This window comes from Myotis daubentonii, chromosome 5, assembly GCF_963259705.1.
Source record: "Myotis daubentonii chromosome 5, mMyoDau2.1, whole genome shotgun sequence".
Classification (NCBI taxonomy): domain Eukaryota; kingdom Metazoa; phylum Chordata; class Mammalia; order Chiroptera; family Vespertilionidae; genus Myotis; species Myotis daubentonii.
The window spans coordinates 84,061,389-84,079,388 of NC_081844.1; the positions used below are offsets into that span (position 1 = coordinate 84,061,389).

Here is an 18,000-nt window from a genome sequence, read left to right on the forward strand (position 1 = left end):
TACTTATTTTAAATGTTTTTATTCATTTTACAGAGGGTAAGGAAGAGGGATGGAAAGATAGAAACACCTATGAGAGAGAAACATTGATCAGCTGCCTGCAACCTGGGCATGTTCCCTGACCCAAATCAACTTCTTGGTTCATAGGTCCATGCTCAACCACGGAGCCATCCTGGCAGGGCTACTGCCTCATTTTTGAAAGCACCTTTGTTTTATGGCAACAAGACATTCCAGGCCCACTGTGATCCCTGCCCAAATCATGTGATTAGCTCCTGTCCAAGAAGCCCTGTGAATATCAGAGGCCCAGGCTGGCCCAGAATACACAGAAGAACTGGTTGAAGCAGGATGACGCTGCTGTTGAACCACAAGGAAACACAGGCCTGGGAAAGATATTTTTTTAAATATATTTTTATTGATTTCAGAGAGGAAGGGAGATAGAGAGAAACATCAATAATGAGAGAATCATTGATTTGCTGCCTCCTGCACACTCCCCACGGGGGATTGTAGCCCGTAACCTGGGCATGTGCCCTGACTGGGAATCAGACTATGACCTCCTGGTTCATAGGTCAGTGCTCAACCACGCCAGTTGGGCAAGACAGAGCTTTTTAAGGTCCTCAGTTCACACAGACATCTCCAGTTTGGCTGTTGTCACTAAATCCTTTTTCGTTTCATTCTAATATATTTTTTCTATAACATACCTTCTTAAAAATTAATCCCACCCAGCACATAAATTATATGTCAATATAACTGATAAAAAATTAAACCCTTCTTCCAACTTCTACTTGTACTTCAGTTATATTGACCTAAGATATGCCATTATATTGATTTTTAACTCTAAAAACAAAAAAACACTAAACCTATTTTCCATACCATGCAGTTTTTATTTTTATATCCTCCTGGTCACAGATCTGCCTTATTGTTTTTAACAGCTGTATCCTTGTTTGGATCCCAAGTACAGTTAGAACGTGAACAATTTATTGCTCAACTTTCCATTCCTACCATTTTTCACACAGGTGCTTTTCAGCTCACTTTTATGACATACTTTCTTTTCCGCCAGTAAATGAAAAAGATCAGCAGTTGCTATGATTGTGACTTCCTGCAGAGCTGTTGTGAGGAGTGAGTATAAAGCTGTGTTCACCAGCTGTTCCCAAAATATATATGAACCCAGACCACCTTCTAACCTTTGGGGGAGTGGGGGGGGGGGGAAGTCCATAAAGGACCAATTTGAAAACATTGGATTTAATAGGAAATGTAACATTGTAAACAAGCCTACTGGTCTATCAACTTAAAGCAGAATGACAGCACAGTCACACATAAAAAGACAAAATGCTGGTACCAAACAGCACTTAGAGGCTTGAGCTGGCTTTCAATGATCCTGAGAAACAGGCGGCAGCAGCTTGAAACAGGCACAAAGGTGGGGGGAGGAGGTGTAAGGGTAAAAGGAAGACAGCAATAGACTCATCTTGTGAGCAGGGGTAAAGGATAAAGGGACAAAGGGGTTCTATTTCCTGATGTTCTAGAAACATCAGAGCACACAGCATGAACCCGAGAGATGAGGGGGCAGTTAGGTGGGGAAAGGCAGCCTTAGAAGCATTTGTATATTGTCTTGGCACTCAGCTCCTAGGGAAGCAGGAGAGCATGTCACTCCTGTTGTGACTAAACTCACCATTGAGCTGCCTGTCCAGCCCCTAGCACCTTGGCTGAACACACTGAAACCGTGCCAGCGTCTGTTGGCCCAGGGGACCTTCTATTAATGAGCATGTAAAAGGGGGTGCCACAGGGAGGCCTTGGAACAAAAACACCGGGCTCTGGTGGGAAAAGGGTTTCCGCCTTTCTCGCCTTCCTTGGGTGCTGGAGGGTCCCTGAGGGAGAGGAGTTTGATGTTGCTGAGCCTCTCAAGGCTCTGAGCTTATCAGCAAAGCCTTCTCTTTAGCCCTCTCCTCCTAAGTCCTCCCCCAAGGAGTCCTCAGGGTTCATGGAAAGGCCAACTGAGAGAAAGAGAGAGAGAGAGAGAGAGAGAGAGAGAGAGAGAGAGAGAGAGAGAGAGAGAGAGAGAGAGAGAAAGAAAGAGAAAGAGAGAGAAAGAGAAAGAAAGAGAGAAACTGAGGAAAGAAAGTAAGGGGCAGTTTTCTCTCCGTGGCACTTGGTACTGACCAGAGGGACTGCCTCCTTATGCTGACTTTAGCCATTGAGAGTTGTCCCTTCACCTGGAGCAGTGATTCTCAAATCTGGGGCAGCCGGCTCAGGGGGCTCTGAAGCCTCTCCAAAGAGGGTTTGTCCAATACCACAAGCCTGTTTCCCCAGCCGAGAATCTGCACATAATGATAGAGATTCCTGACAGGAGTGTGTTGTGCGTGTGAACAGTGTCCGGCAGAACACAAAGCCGGAACCCTAATCTGTGTAGAGCAGACATCAAAATATGGAGTGATTTTTTTTCTGATTAATAAGTTACAGACAAGTCATTTCTGCTATAGCTAAACTCCATGAATAGGCTCCACACTGCAGAGCCAAGAACAGTTAAGTTCAACCATTTATCCAGAGTAATCGTACTGGATGAAAAAAAAACAATTCCTTCCCCAAGACAATTTCCAGAAAGACCTGCCTGTCCCGGTGAGGTGCCTGGCACTAGGATTAGCACAGGTTAATCACTGTATGGTTTCTTAGAAGACTGGCTTTTCTCTGTTTCTTTCTCTTTGATACTGTACAAGGGGTCCACCAACTTGTTATGAACAAGCATTAAACCTAGAAGAAAAATTTAAAAAACAAAGTAGTTAATGGAGGTAGAGGCAGAGTTCCACAACTGTCAACAGTAATACAGGAGCTCTCAAATTTTGTCCTAGAACTGATACCAATTCATGCTTTCTGTGTGGCTCCAAATGATAAACACTAAGAATAGGAAAGAAATTGTTATTCCCAATAAATGCTGGAATCCACAAGACTTTTGTAAACCCAATCTCCCGGAGAGTTGGCCATTAAAAGAATCTTTTCAGCAAAGAACAAATTCCTAATTTGCTCAGTAAAAGGATTTTCATACAAGTTTGCTTAAAGCAGTGTGTCCTTTTAAAGTAAAAGAACAAGAGCCTCAGGACAGTTCAGTGCCTTTTCTACAGGGAAAGGCCTGTGAGAGCAGGGAAGACAGAGCCTGAGGCTCAGTAGTCCTGCGGAGATCATCACATAGCCCCGGACCACAACTTTTCATTCTCTCCTCCTCCTCCCAGCAAACCAGCCTCCAGAAATGGACCCTCACAGTTATGGATGGGAGAGAAATGACTGTGTATTCTGAAACGTTTGATTTTTATTAAAATCAGACTTGATTAAAATGTCCAGAGCATGAAAGCTAGGCATATCCTGAACTTGGCCACCTACTCCCAAGCCTACCCCTCCCTCACCTTTGAAATACTTCACGGTCTTCACTTTCAGCTCCAGGGTGGCATCCTCATCGCACACAAACACGGTGCGGGGATGCTGCTGGAAGGCGGACACGGTCCACATATGGTTCACTCCCTCCTCAATGGCTTTGTACAGAGCAAACGCCTTGTGAGCACCTGTGATGAGGATCATCACCTGGGGATCAGAGAACAAGCCCATGACAGAGGAGGAGCAGCAAAACCTGAAGTCCAGGCGCCTGACCTCTAGTGTGGCCGCCCCAAACCGCTGTAAGGACTACTGTTCTGTATACCACTGCAGGTCTTTAGAATGCAGCACACTGCTCCGGGCTCCCCCTAGGTTATCACACAAGTTGCCTGAGTAGGGAGCATCATTACTCCTTGTCCTGTAAGGAAATGGGCTGGGGTTGGGGCCAGGGCTAAGTGACTTGCCCCAGGTCATTTCTGACCCTAAGTGCATGTTCTTAACCACCACTCCACAGTGTCTCCTGGCACCTTTGATGGTGGCTGCAAGTGCCCTGTGAACAGATGTGCCCTACAAAGACCCACACTTATCCCAACAGTTTTGATACTGGGTTCTAGGAGGTCCTAGGTTTTGTGAGTTTTCACAGTCACAAAAAGATGAGTCCCCATCTCTCAGGGGGCCTTGGAAACAATGCTGAGAGTCATCTGTGTGGTGAGGTCACAGCTGCCATTTAATCTGGTCACTATTAGTTCCAAATATTAGACCTACTAATGTGATTGGGGTAATGCATTTTGTTTAAATCAGTGGTTCTCAACCTTCCTAATGCCGCGACCCTTTAATACAGTTCCTCATGTTGTGCTGACCCCCAACCATAAAATTATTTTCGTTGCTACTTCATAACTGTAATTTTGCTACTGTTATGAATCATAATGTAAATATCTGATATGCAGGATGTATTTTCATTGTTACAAATTGAACATAATTAAAGCATAGTGACTAATCACAAAAACAATATGTAATTATATATATGTTTTCCAATGGTCTTAGGCGACCCCTGTGAAAGGGTCGTTCGACCCCCAAAGGGGTCGCGACCCACAGGTTGAGATCCGCTGGTTTAAATGAAACAAAGGCACAGACTCCCTTCAACAGCTGAAATACCAAGAAAGCAAGTAGTGGACAGTGATCATAAAGAACTCAGCTCTGTGGATTTCCTTTGTAATTCATTTGCACCATGGAATTATGAACAGGATTTACTGTTCCTTTCTTTTTTCTTTTTAAATACGTTTTTATTGATTTTAGAGAGGAAGGAAGAGAGAGAAATATGGATGTGAGAGAGAAACATTGATCAGCTGCTTCCCAGGGACTGAACCTGGGACCTGGGCATGTACCCTGACCAGGAATAGAACCAGCCACCTTTTGGTACAGAGGATAATGCTCAACCAACTGAGCCACACCAGCCAGGGCTACTATTCCTTAAAAGGTGAGAAAACAGAGGCATAGAGGAAATACAGCTCTTTGTTCAGGATTCCAGATCTCATTTTAGAAGAGAGAATTTCCTGATATCCAGCCCAGGCTCTTTCTCAGATTAGCACTCACTAACACGACGGGGAAGTTTGCAAGCCACAAGGCCAAGTACAGCGGAGTGACCCTAGGTACTGACTTGAAGCTGCCCACAGGAATTCTGGCGCCATGGCACCTTTCACAAGAGTTCATTTTGGACTTAGATGCTTGTTTACAGGCCTAGGCAAAGAAGCTTAAAGTTAAAATGTCTGTGTCTGCTTCCCACTAAATATAATCCAGGAAGAAAAAATGCTTCTAAAATTCTAACGAAAGACAGTAGGAAATTAGAGCCACAAAAAAAAAAAAAAAATGTTACCCAACTTTCTAGGAAAAAAACTTACTAATTTCAGTTTAGGACACTTACGTTTCCCACATTTATGAATCCCCAAACTCAGGGCTATAACCACCAACATCCTGGACCTATAGGAGCTCCCTTCAAACAGTGTCCCCCAACTGCAGGGAACCAGAGGGTCCATCTTGGGACCTGGGCAGGTGCACATTCATACTCAGACAGCAGTACTGCTGGGCTCCTCTGCCTGTGAGCAGCTCGAAAGGGGTACATACACAGGCCAGGGAGCCTGCCGTCTCCTGGGCAGTCCTCACACGGGGAACAATGGTTCCCTCCAAAGAGGAAAGAGGAACACTGATAAGGGTCAGCTGGGATTTTATCCTCATAATGTCTTCATTTTTAATACAAATGTATCTAGGTGGTACCTGTAGAGTTAAATTTTTGAAACCAGACCAGTCCAATCCCCAGTGAAGGCCTGTGGACCCCTTGCACCCTTACCTCTCTGGCATCCATGACAGTGCCCACACCCACCGTCAGGGCCATGGTGGGCACCTTGGCGAGGTCTCCATCGAAGAACCTAGCATTGGCCAGGATGGTGTCCATGGCCAGCGTCTTCACACGGGTCCTGGATACCAGACTGGAGCCCGGCTCATTGAAGGCAATGTGTCCGTCGGGGCCAATGCCTGCCCAGGGGAGAGGGCAGCCTATCAGTGCCAGGGCCTCAGATTGCAGGGGGGGGGGACGCTCTCTCCTCCCCCATCTGGGGTCCACAAAACTCGAAAACCATGTCCCTTTCCTCCTGGGCAGGTACCTAAGCACGTGATCCTTCCCTCTCCGTCTCCCACCCTTTCTTTCTAGGGCGCACACTGCCACTGTTAACTGCTTCCATCCTCAGAAAGCTAGGAAACGGGGACTCCAAATAGCTTCTTCCTCCCAGGTCATTGAAGTGTAACCTCTCTTTCTCTCTCTCTCTCCTGCTAATAGTCAGGGGTCCTGCTACCAGGGGAGTCACAGTGAATAAAACACACACGGCCTGGACAGGGGCTGCCAACTTTATATAATCTCAGAACATGAGCGCTCCCGGCCTCTTCCTCCCCATCTTGAATAGAGTTAAATCCAGAGCAGTAAAAGGCAGTCCAACTTCACACCCCTGTGGGTGACTCGCACTGGCAACACATGGAAGTGTAAGAGGGCAGCCCAGGGTAAGAACAAAGGCACAAATCTGAGACGAGGACACCCTTGGAGCCTGCCTTGTCTCCACCACTCTGGCCAGCTAACCTTGGGCAAATCACAAAACTTCCCTGGAGTTCACTTGGCTGTCTACAGCGTGAGGGGCTGAGTGTAGTCTGGGACTACATGTGATTTTACCTGTTTAGGTAAGTCCCATGACTGAGCTATAAAACTCTGGGCAACAAAATCTCAAGAGCCCAAATTCAAACCCTCATTCTACTGACAAGGCACTGACGTGCAGAAAGAGGAGACATCCAGTGTCACACAGCTGCTGAGCAGTAGAGCCAGGGTAGGGAGCTAGGGGTCCCACTCTGCCTTCCCTGCCTCCTCAGAGTCATGAGTGGCTCCTACAGTCACTAGCAGAGAAGAAGCTGTTTGAGACCGCATGTGTCTAACTGCTGGGTCTGGCCTGGCCACCTGCGCACTGTCAAGCTCACCTCCAACAAACAGCTCAATCCCGCCTGCAGCCTGGATCTTCTCTTCAAAGGCGTCACACTCAGCCTGCAGGTCAGCTGCATTCCCATCCAGAATGTGGGTGTTTTCCGGGTGGATGTCAATGTGCTTGAAGAAGTTGTTCCACATAAAGGAGTGGTAACTCTCTGGGTGCTCTCGAGGAAGACCTGTGGGGCCGCGGCCACACTCAGTCATGCCCAGGCGGAGCCAGAGCCTTCCTCTCGGGGAGGAGGCCAGGCTATCCCCAGGCCCCCAGAGATGCTCTCAGGGAACCCTGGCCACCAGCCCTCCGACCCTCCCCGCCTCGGGATAAGCTGAGCTGCTGTCTCTGTCTACCCACCACCTCCACCTATGACTACAGGATTGGGCCAGAGTAGCTACACCCCAGAGGCCTGAGGAATCTCCTCATTTTGATCTCCTTTTCATGGGAGAATAACCTTAGGCTGGAGGCCAGAGTTAATCTGGGCTTCTGGAGGTGGCTTAGGTACCTGGGGGTGAAGCTATACCTATCTGGGAAAGGAAGCATGCACACCCCTCACCCTGTGCCTCCTAACCCCACCACTCCCCTTGTTATACCCTGCTCAGCCTGAACCCCCCACCTGAATACCAGGTGGTTAGGGAGAATTATCTCAGGGCTTCCCAAAAGGTTCTTTTCAGTCAAGAAGAAAAAGCATGTTTCAAGTGAATATTTAATGCTTAATGCTAAACATCAAGAATGTTTACAGTGAGCCTTAAAAAGGAAGGAAATTCTGACACATGCTACAACACGGTGAACCTCAACGACATGATGTTAAATGAAATAAGCCAGTCACAAAAAGACAAAATACTGTATGATTCATTATATGAGGTACCTAGAGTAGTCAAATTCATAGAGTAAAATGGTGATTGCCGGGGGCTGCAGGAGTGGGAAATGGGGAGTTGGTGTTTAATGGGTATAGAGTTTCAGTTTTGCAAAATGAAAAGAGTTGAGATTGGTCGCACAACAATATGACTGTGCTTAACACTACTGAACACATAAAAATGACTATGATGGTACCTTTTATGTTATGTGTATTTTGCTACAATTTAGAAACAATGTTTAAAGTGAAACCATTACAAAATTATAGGGGGGGATGGTCGAGCATGGAAGGAGGTGACAGAGACCAAGGTGCTGTAGCTTTTCAGTAGCGGAAAAGACACCAGTCTCATCTCCCCTCCCAGTGTACCTGGCAGCAAGGGGCGCTAGAGGAGGAACACTGGAGAGAAAGTCCAGACAGACACGGGGACACCCCCAGCCATGATCCCATTTCCAGTCATTTGTTCTAAAAAGAAAGGGCATGGAGTTGGGGAGGAGGCACAGGAGAAAATACTAGAATATTTACTAAGTGCTTGCTCTAAATAAGAGGCTTCCACATCTGTGATATCATTTAATGCTTACAACCTATGAGGTCAGTTTTATTGGCCCCATTTTATAGCTGAGTAAACCAAGGCCTGGAAGAGATAGGTATCAGTAACTGAGCCTAGCACCAGATGTCACTGGTTTCCTGACACTCCGAATTCCTCTCCATCCTTCGAGGGGGAGGAGTTCGGACTCTCCTGGAATCAGATAAGGACTGAAAGGGTAAGACTCACCCACATACTCGTCCATGTTGAAGGTCTTCACATATTTGAAGGACAGGTCTCCATTCTTATAGTACTCAATTAGCTTCTTGTAGCAGCCAAGTGGGGTGCTCCCTACAAGAGAGGGCACAGCCATGAACACCCTTCAGCCCCTCACCCCCACCCCTGGAAGCCCAGAGGGCACCCAGAAATGAGTCAGGGCTGCTTCAAACAAGTCAGATCTGAAGTCCTACCCAAATGGTGCATGTCATGCTTGTTTACTGCCTAGTTCCCCACTAGACTGTAAGCCCCCGAGGCAGAGCTGTGTCTGTTTTGTCCACTGCTAAATCCCCAGCGTGCAGCTCACTGATGACTGAAAGGACTGTGATTAGTAGGTGAGTGAACATCAGACTTAATTACTAACATGACATTCTCTGAGCACCTACTCCGTGTAAGGCACAGGGGCTCGTGATGGGGATGCCGAGATGCGAGGGATGTAGCAGCCACCCTGGAAGACTATCTCAGAGTGGGGACAAGAAGCAGTAATTCCAGCTGTGACAGGGGTAAGCACAGGCCAGCCTGAGGGTTCAGAGAAGACTTCCCTGAGGAGCAGCAAACTCCCAGGTTGAGTCTCATTAAAGAGCGAGTCATAAAACATAAAAAAAGGAGGACCGCTTCTGAAAGAAAGAATCTGGATATTTGTTTGGAGGAGCTGGGATCAAAATACCTTCCTATAAAGGCAACATTCTGATTTTTCCCAAAGGAATGGACTGGGAGGTGGGTCTAGATGGTAGCACTCCAGATGCACAGAAAAGAAATTCATTCATTACATAAAATGTCTGCCTTATGGCGCTGGGACTAATCCTGGGAAGGAACCCACGCTAACAGGGCTGACTTAGGATGTAGCCAAAAACCAAGTTCTTCCTGCTCCAGGAGTCTTCAGGAGCAGGCAGCAACCCAACCACCTACAAAGGAAGCTGGCTCCTCTGTTTTGTGTGTCCAGGAGGCAGGGGAGTTGTTCGCTCAGAGCACCGGTACCGCAGAGTCCTCCTTCAAGTCCCCAGGCTCCCTAAGATCCCCTACTCTCCCCGCACTCCGCAACGCACGGCCCCCTCTCCATCGCATAACGCACCGGTGGGGAGCCCCAAGGTGAAGTACTTGTCTGGTCCGGGGTGAAACTGGATGATGCGGTTCCTGATGTACTTGGCGGCCCACTCACTGGCCTGAGAATAGTGGTCCAGGATGATGAGCTTCATCGTGTTCTGCGGGGCGCAGGTGAGAAAAGGACTCGCTAACAAGGGGCGGGGAGAAAGGGATGCAGGTGCTTGGCTTAGAGGAGCAGCCCCTCTCACGCGGCAACCCCTGGTCCCCAGGCGGCTGAGCCGGGAAGAGGAAGCACTAACTCTCAGCTCACAGGAACTGACAGCTGGGCCCAGTGCCGCCATCACCCACCAGGAGGCGCCGCTGTGGCACAGACCTGGGTTCTAGTCTCAGTTACTTCCTTTACCAGGACCTCGGTCTGAGGACCCAGAGTCTCCGAGCCTGTTTTCTCTTACGTGAAAATGGGAACATAAGTACCTACCCGACCAATTTCACGATGGCGAATACTAACGAAGGGAATACGTGTAACCACAGTACTCAATATGTTGGCTCGGACCTTGTAGCTCGACCCATGCCCCACCCCCCCACCCCCACCCGCTGGCTCTCCTCTGCCCACAGGCTCCCCAGTAACTGCAGGGGCCAGCGGTTCATCGTGGGTCACCAGGGCAGGTGGGGCCGTGCGCTTTGCTGGGGAGGCCGGTTCTCTCCCACCCGCCGGCCTTGCCTGTGGCTCTTCAGTTTCCGCCCAAGCGCACAGGGGAAAGGTAACCGTTCCAGGAGGGCACTCGCTCCCCCGCACTGCGCTCAGAGTGGGAGGCCCGAGGCGGAAGTGACCGCCTCGGCCCTGGTGGGGTACAGGAGGGTTCCCCCCACCCCGAAGGCGACCCCACTGCCCGCCAGCCCCGCCTAGGAGGGCGTCCGGGCCGGTCGCTGGGGTCCCGGCTCGGGGTGTCGGAGGACAGGGCCGCGCCCGGAAGCCCGCCCGCCCCCGCTCCCGCCCGCCAGGAGGTCCTCGCGCCCCGCTCCCCACTTACGCCGGCACCTCCCGCCGCCGGAGCAGCTGCGGCGCTGGCGGCCCGCCCCGCGCGGGTCACGTGGCCGCGGTCACGCGGTGCCGCGCGCAGCCCCCCGAGCCGGCTCCGCAGGGCGGGCTCAGTGGGGCCGCACCTCGAGGGCTGACTCCTGGCCTTTGGGGGCCACGCACCCCCTCTTCTCGTGCAGGCCTGTGCGCGGGGAGGCGGGGCTCGGAGGCGGGCTCTGTGCGCGAGCGGGGGGACTTGGAGGCTCAGGTGCCGGCTCCCAGGAATGCTGTTCCCGCCCCGGGCTGCGGCTGGGGGAGGGTGGGGAGGCAGAGCAGAGTCATTCCTTAGAGTTCCCTGGGCTGGCCCGGCTTTGCCTTCAGTTTCTTTGTGCTTTTTGTTTTGTTTTGTTTTTATGTCACTTACTCAGATATTATAACTACAGGGTGTCCCCCCGAAATGTATACACACGTTGAATAATTATTCATTCCAATGGGTTAAATACAAAAAGAAACATCATTAAGTTATCAAAAAATGTATGTGTACATGGGGGGGGGGACTCCCTAATGATGTTGTTTTAAATGTAATTGGTTCTTTTCTGCTTTTTTTTTTTTTAAGCCCAACGCATAGTAGAGAAAAAGGGGGGGTCCCTGGTCTCCCCACCAGTCTAAACTGTTTTTCCTTGACTATACTTACATGCTGTTTTACAGACATGGGAATATACCCGTGCTTCCACAGTCAGCCAGGTGGCCGCTCTGTGTGGACAGCCCTGGGCTGACCCCTCCCCTGGGCCCAGCTGCTGCTGACCAGCTTCACTGAGGTGGTTTGACCTGGTGAGACCCTGCAGAGACAGGGCTGTGGGGCCTTTTACAGTTGAAGGGACTTGTTCTTTGGCGTCAGTGTTCGTATAGTTGTGTGTGTGTGTGTGTGTGTGTGTGTGTGTGTGTGTGTGTGTGTGTGTGTTGAGAGGGAGAAAGAGAGAGGAAGGAAGGGTGGGAGGGAGGGAAACATCAATTTGTTGTTTCACTTATTTACGCATTCATTGGTTGATTCTTGTACATGCCCTGACATACGTTCTTGTCTGTGCCCTTACCAGGGCTCGAACCTTGGCATCTAGCGCTGATGCTCTAACCAACCGAGCTACCCGGCCAGGGCCTTGGTATAGCTTGTTTTTAATTCAGTCCGAAATCTCATCTCAGCATGAGGATTGCAGATGTCTCACAGTGAGGTTCCAGCTCTAGTCTTCAAACACATCAGATAACATGGGCTGGAATGCAGCAGCTGCTTCCAGATCTTTCCAGGAGGAGTGACTTCATGTGACTTTAATAGGGCATGTTCCTGTCTGTAGGGAAATCTGGAATCTGTGGAGTCAGCCTGGGGACGAAACAGAGAGACCTGGGTTTGAATTCTGGTCTAGCCAATCTCCACTTCTCGGGTGAGTGACTCCAGCAAAAGACTCCCCTTCTCCAGCTCTTATTTTCTTACCTGGATGGAACATGGGAGTTTAGAGGGACTTAAAGAAAACTGACCTCATGTGGCTGTTGTGTGTATTAAATGAAATGTTAGCGTAGCTTGGCATTCATGGCTAGCCGTGATTAAATCTTATTTCCTCTTACTCTCCTTACAGCCCATTCTCTAACCCTGAAATGCTCTCCACCCTGACTTCCTGCCCCCTTCATACTCCTCCCACTCCATGCCTGGATTTAAACTATTACCCACACCCATCGGGACTCCCGTCCCCTTGTTTCAGAACTAAAATTGACTGACTAATTTGAAGAATCATGTGTTCATCCACACAGTGGAACTGTTACTGGAAAGAGGACCTGGCCCTGAGTGGGTCTGCCTAGGCCGGCTGGTAGTGTGTACCTTCTTGACTTCATGCAGGAAAGATTTCACATTATAAGTCCAGGTGATTTTTAGAGGATATTTACTGAAGCTGGGGACAGAGAAACAGGAAGGGCCTAGGATAGAAGAAACAACAGGAGAGGGACTAGGCTGGGCTGCTTTGGTTCACTAAGAAGTCGGAGAAAGGGGTCCTTGAGGACAGGTTCAGGGGGTTAGCCCTGGACGAGCTGCCGCTGCCCACTGCTCCCTGATTGCAAGCCTTGTGGGGTCCCTTAGAGTTTAGAAGGTGCATGCCTGTGGGGAAGAAGAGGGGGAAAGGCACAGGCATGCTCCTGGGAGGAAGAGCCCACGCTGGGATCTTTGTTTTCTCAGGGGGTTTAAAGGCTGAAAGTTTAGGGGAGGATCTCAATAGAATATTCATCAGTTTTATGCTGAGGTGCCAAAATGAGATTTATTCCCTTAACTTCTTCTGTCCTTGGATGTGGCTGGCAAATGGCACTAATTGGATTTCTGCTATATACCTCCCTGAAAAGCACGATTTAAGCTATTTATTCTCTGGTTAAGGAGAACTGTAAACCATTTACTCATTTTGTGTGTTTGTTTTTACAAAATGAAAACAATTTCGATTATTTTGGTACACTCTTATTTGTGATTTGTTTCCACTCTGCTGTCGTGTGTGCCAGGTGAAAACTATAAAAGAAATAACTGATTATTAGGCAGGAAAAAGGAGCCAGAAAAAAATTCAGTCAACTACAGATGTTTTCTTTCTTTTTTTTTTTTAAATTATATTTTATTGATTTTTTTACAGAGAGGAAGGGAGAGAGATAGTCAGAAACATTGATGGGAGAGAAACATTGATCAGCCACCTCCTGCACATCTCCCACTGGGGATGTGCCCGCAACCCAGGTACATGCCCCTGACCGGAATCGAACCTGGGACCCTTCAGTCCGCAGGCCGACGCTCTATCCACTGAGCCAAACCGGTTTCGGCTACAGATGTTTTCATAAGTGTCCTTGGTTACAGAAGATAGGATTTTGCGATTTGCTAGACGGCTGTTAACTGCTTGGCTGTTTAACTCTCCCTCAGTGTCCCTATTCCCCTCGTCCTGGCTTATTAGCCTGTCTCAGGACTCCCTGCACCGCTGTGTGGATGGATGTTTTTGTACTCTCTAATACGCCCTTGCTTTGCGCAAACATCCTGCTCCTTTCCCCCCAAATCCTGCTTGGTTCATGTGAGTTTGATGAACCTGGCCCTACCAATTAGAGCAGCGGATCTCAACCTGTGGGTCGCGACCCCTTTGGCGGTCGAACGACCCTTTCACAGGGGTCCCCTAAGACCATCCTGCATATCAGATATTTACATTACGATTCATCACAGTAGCAACATTACAGTTATGAAGTAGCAACGACAATAATTTTATGGTTGGGTCACATGAGGAACTGTATTAAAGGGCCAGAAGGCTGAGAACCACTGTTCTAGAGGCTTCCATGCCGCTGGCCATGACTGGTTCCGGGCAGGTAGTCATGGAAGACACGAGCCCAACAGCCAGGTACAGCCCTCCTTCTCCCTTGCTTCCAAGGTAGACGCTGGACAGCCTCATGCGCTCCCTGCCTCTCACCTCGGGGAGGCCAGGTACCTTAGTTCTGACAAGGAATTAAAAGGATGGCTTCTGAGAAAATACTTTTCTTTCTGAGAAAAGTGGAAAAAGCACATGTGGCAGGAAAATGAGATCTCCCCACAGCCACGGGAGTCAGCCACCCCGGCAGTGGATCAGCAGCCCCGGTCACGGCCTGGGGATGACTGCAGGCCTGGTCAGTGTCCTGAGGAAAATCTCCTGAGAAACACCGAACCCAAATCACTCAGCTTGGTTGCTCCTGAATTCCTGACCCACAGAAGTTATGAGATTTAAAAAATCTGTATTTTTTTTAAGCTGATAACTTATACAATATTTGGTAGGCAGCAATAGGTCTCTAATACTAAAGCAAGCATCTTTTATAAAAACTGCTGTTTGAAATTTTAATCCTGCTATTTCTGGCTTCTGTGAATGCTTGCTGGCTTAAATAATAAGGAAAATAAGACTACTCCCATTTCAGAGAGGCCATTAAACCTTCCCCAGATGAAGTTATCGGTGCTGGCTTCAGGCCAAGCCTTTGGTTGAGGTCTCAAAGTCCCAGCACATAGGGCCCTTTAAGAACTTGCAAAGGGAACTGGAAAAACCCCATATTTGGGAGACAAAGAAGGTAAAATAGTATAAATACAGGAAACTTCCTGTGTGATTTCGCCCAGAATTTGAGAGACATTTTCCTCTGAGCCTGCGCGTAATAAATGTAACTCCACCTCTTTAAGCATTGCTTGGTTCTTCTCCGGTTTTCTGTAACATTATATTCAGAAAAATTCCACGTGTGGAGTGGATGATGGGCAGGGGATTCAACCCCTATCTCTGACCCACCAGAGACACTCCATTCCTCACCCCCATGCTCCCACATTGTGCTGCCCTCCCCTTGCTTCTGGAATCTCCTGCCAAGGCTTTCCCTGAGTCTTCAGTGCTACACATGATGATTCCACCTGTCCCCGTGCTGAAAGAGTATTGAATAACATCCAGGTAAAATAATAAAAAATTTCACCGGATGAAATTCATTTCAAAAGAGTCGTAGCAAGTGGTACAGTAATTATCCACTTTGGCCTGTGATTTATTTTCCTATTTATATAGAATGTCCCTCTTAAGAACAGCTTGCTAATAAAAGGGATAAACTTTTCATTAATTCTTTAACATATTTAACAAGTTCTTTAAGCAATGGAGTACTTCAGTGACACTGTTTGCTTTTCTCTCATTTTGTGTCGTCTTATTGCTAAATTGATATTGAAAGATGAACAAGAAATAAGTAGACTTTATCCAATGTAGTATTTCAAAAGTCAACCAGAATTTTGGGATCCTTTTCTTTAGAATTAAAGTATAATGTCAGTATTTCATATAAACGGAGGATTCTCTTAATGACATTTTTTACTGATTTGAGAGAGGGAAAGAAAGATTGATTTGTTTCACTTATTTATGTATTTATTGCTTGATTTTTTAAATTTTTTTAATTTATTTTATTTATTTTATTTTATTTTTTGCGAGAGAGGAAGGGAAAGGGAGAGAGAGAGAGAGAGAAACACCAACATGAGAGAGAAACATTGATCAGTTGCCTCCCTTACCTGCCCTGACTGGGGATCAAACCCACAACCTGGATATGTGCCCTGACCTGGAATCAAACCTGCAACCTTTCAATGTCTGGGTCAATGCTCCAACCAACTGAACCACACTGATCAGGGCATAGCTGATTCTTGTATGTGCCCTGATCGGGGATTGAACCTTCAACCTTGGTGTATTGGGATGATGCACTAACCAACTGAGCTACCTGGCCAGAGCCAATGACATTTGTTAGAGTCAATGGCCTTTGAATATGAGGGAAATAAAGAATACTGAACATCAACAAAACCACCAAAATCCTTACATTGCTCAGTTAGAACAGTGTAAATGCTGAAGTAGGAGAACAGTTTCATGACAGTTACTTCAGTCTCAAGAGAAAAGACATCAGATGTGGAGAGCCGCTACAGTGTTTGGACAGGTTCAAGCCTTGGACTAATGAGAGAGCACAGTCCTCTCATGGCCACATGCAAGTCCCAGCTTGGAGGGCAGAGCCCTCCCAGCACAATCATAGCCAACAGCTATGGTTGTAAGCTTGAACCTATGGTCCGAACACGTGGCCCCAGGTGTCTGAGTAATATGGGCTTGACAGAGTTCAGGTGTATGCGGTTGAATAGGATCGAAACCCACGAGAATGTTGTAAACATCTTGACTGCGCCCTTACTTTGCCTCGTGGAATCTGGCTATCGAATAAAGACACAGCTTGTAGTCTGTGGCGCTGTCGCTGGCTCTCCATCAAAGAGGCTCTCCATCAGAGAGGACAGTGTCCCACCCAGACCCAGCTTTTATTCTCTTGTCTGTCCTTTCTTAATCCTTCACCACCCGCTGTCAGGCTCACCGAACCTGGCTGAGCTGGCACGGCACATAAGGCACCCTGGGGCTGAGTATGCCATGGCCGTGCCGGCTCGCCACAATCAGATACTATTGAGCAGCATTATGCAGAATGTAGGCAGGTCAAGCAACACCTTCCATAGTTATCCATGCTTTGCTTCAACTTTGAATGAACATTGTACCCTTATGCAGACATTCATCAAAAGTTGTATTATCTCCAACTAAGTAGTAAAAAATTTCAAATTAACTCTTTTTTATATATGCAAACTGCATATATTTAATGTGTAATTTGATTAAGTTTGGGCATATGCATACATCTGTGAACCGTCACCACAATCCAGATAGACATACATCATCTCCAAAAGTGTTTTGTGTCCTTTTGTTTTTGGCGTGTGTTTATCATTAACAAGTAATAACAGAGTTTCTGCAAAAATTTGCTACTGTTTCTGAAGTTTCATCTGGAAAAAATTCTACTCCCAATAGCCTCATAAGCAAACGTTTTTCATAAGAAAAATATTGCACAGCCCAGCCGGTGTGGTTCAGTGGTTGAGCATCGACCTATGAGTCAGGAGGTCACATGCAGGGCTGCCAGCTCAATCCCCAATGGGGAGCATGCAGGAAGCAGCCAATCACTGTTTCTCATCATTGATGTTTCTATCTTTGTGTCCTTCCTCTCTGAGATCGATAAAAATATAAAAAAGACAAAGAAAAATACTGCACAAAGGAAGAGTTGTTTCTGCATTGTGATTACCTGCATTGTGGCTATGCCATAAAAAGGTGAGACATTTAGATCTTTGATAATCTTTGTAATAATAAATGGAGCTATTACATTTTTGAAAATGTGCTTGTAATTTTGGAGCCAGAAAACACTTCTGATAGTAGTACATTCAAATAGTTATTTTATTTTAATATATTGTTACTGATTTCAGAGAGGAAAGGAGAGGAATAGAGAGATAGAAACATCAGTGATGAGAGAGAATCGTTGGTTGGCTGCCTCCTGTATGCCCCCCACTGGGGATTGAGCCTGCATCCTGGACATGTGCCTGACTGGGAACCAAACTATGACCTACTGGTTCATAAGTTGACGCTCAACCACTGAGCCACACCAGCTGAGCCAAACAGTTATTTGAGCTGAAAGACTGAGGATGATATAGAGTGGGGAAGTCCATTACATTTCTGCTACAATTATTTTATCTTCTTAATCTGAATTTCTCTTCATCAAAAAAAGTGTTAGGTTATCACTTTTCTTGGGACTACTTGAGGAACTCATGCATCTTTTATGCTTAGCTCATGCATCGTATGCTGGTTTATATCTGATTTTCCATGTTTTACGTTAAATGAACACTTGCATACTATAGAAAGCTTCAAATGGAATTTTTCCTCATTTAATGTTCGCTGCTCAGAAAATTCAGCATGAAATTTTTGCTTGCTTTTTAGTATTTTGGGTTCAGATATTCACTAAATATATAATAGAAACCACTGTAAGGATCAAAGAGATTGAATTTGATAATCTCACAATGGCAACAGTGCATCTATCACAAGTCTGAACTCGTAATTGT

The 18,000-nt window shown here is 47.2% G+C and overlaps 1 protein-coding gene and 1 long non-coding RNA gene across 3 annotated transcripts; one reads left to right on the plus strand and one right to left on the minus strand.

Annotated features, from left to right (window-relative positions):
* Positions 1 to 1,220: 1,220 nt before the first annotated feature.
* On the minus strand, positions 1,221 to 10,121 carry GNPDA1 (glucosamine-6-phosphate deaminase 1). Its single transcript, XM_059698736.1, has 7 exons — positions 10,041 to 10,121; positions 9,591 to 9,720; positions 8,492 to 8,593; positions 6,865 to 7,047; positions 5,696 to 5,880; positions 3,387 to 3,561; positions 1,221 to 2,739 (listed from the first exon to the last, which is right to left on the minus strand). Exons 2-7 carry the CDS (start codon positions 9,712 to 9,714, stop codon positions 2,639 to 2,641), a joined length of 870 nt encoding a protein of 289 aa, XP_059554719.1. The 5' UTR covers positions 9,715 to 9,720; positions 10,041 to 10,121; the 3' UTR covers positions 1,221 to 2,638.
* Positions 10,122 to 10,126: 5 nt separating this feature from the next.
* Positions 10,127 to 14,730, plus strand: LOC132235790 (uncharacterized). Of its 2 annotated transcripts, none has more exons than XR_009453084.1 (3): positions 10,127 to 10,323; positions 11,927 to 12,013; positions 14,007 to 14,730. It is a non-coding gene; the product is annotated as an uncharacterized LOC132235790 (long non-coding RNA). The 2 variants fall into 2 exon arrangements; XR_009453083.1 differs by lacking the exon at positions 10,127 to 10,323 and adding an exon at positions 10,743 to 10,848.
* The last annotated feature ends 3,270 nt before the right edge of the window (positions 14,731 to 18,000 follow it).

Bases quoted from the DNA above. Each gene is read 5' to 3' on its own strand.
- GNPDA1 (XM_059698736.1), bottom strand. From the start codon at position 9,714: ATGAAGCTCATCATCCTGGACCACTATTCTCAGGCCAGTGAGTGGGCC. The intron at 5,881-6,864 runs GTGAGCTTGACA...TCCCCTGGGCAG, and splicing joins GATTGAGCTGTTTGTTGGAG to GCATTGGCCCCGACGGACAC. The intron at 3,562-5,695 runs GTAAGGGTGCAA...TCTGATCCCCAG, and splicing joins CTGTCATGGATGCCAGAGAG to GTGATGATCCTCATCACAGG.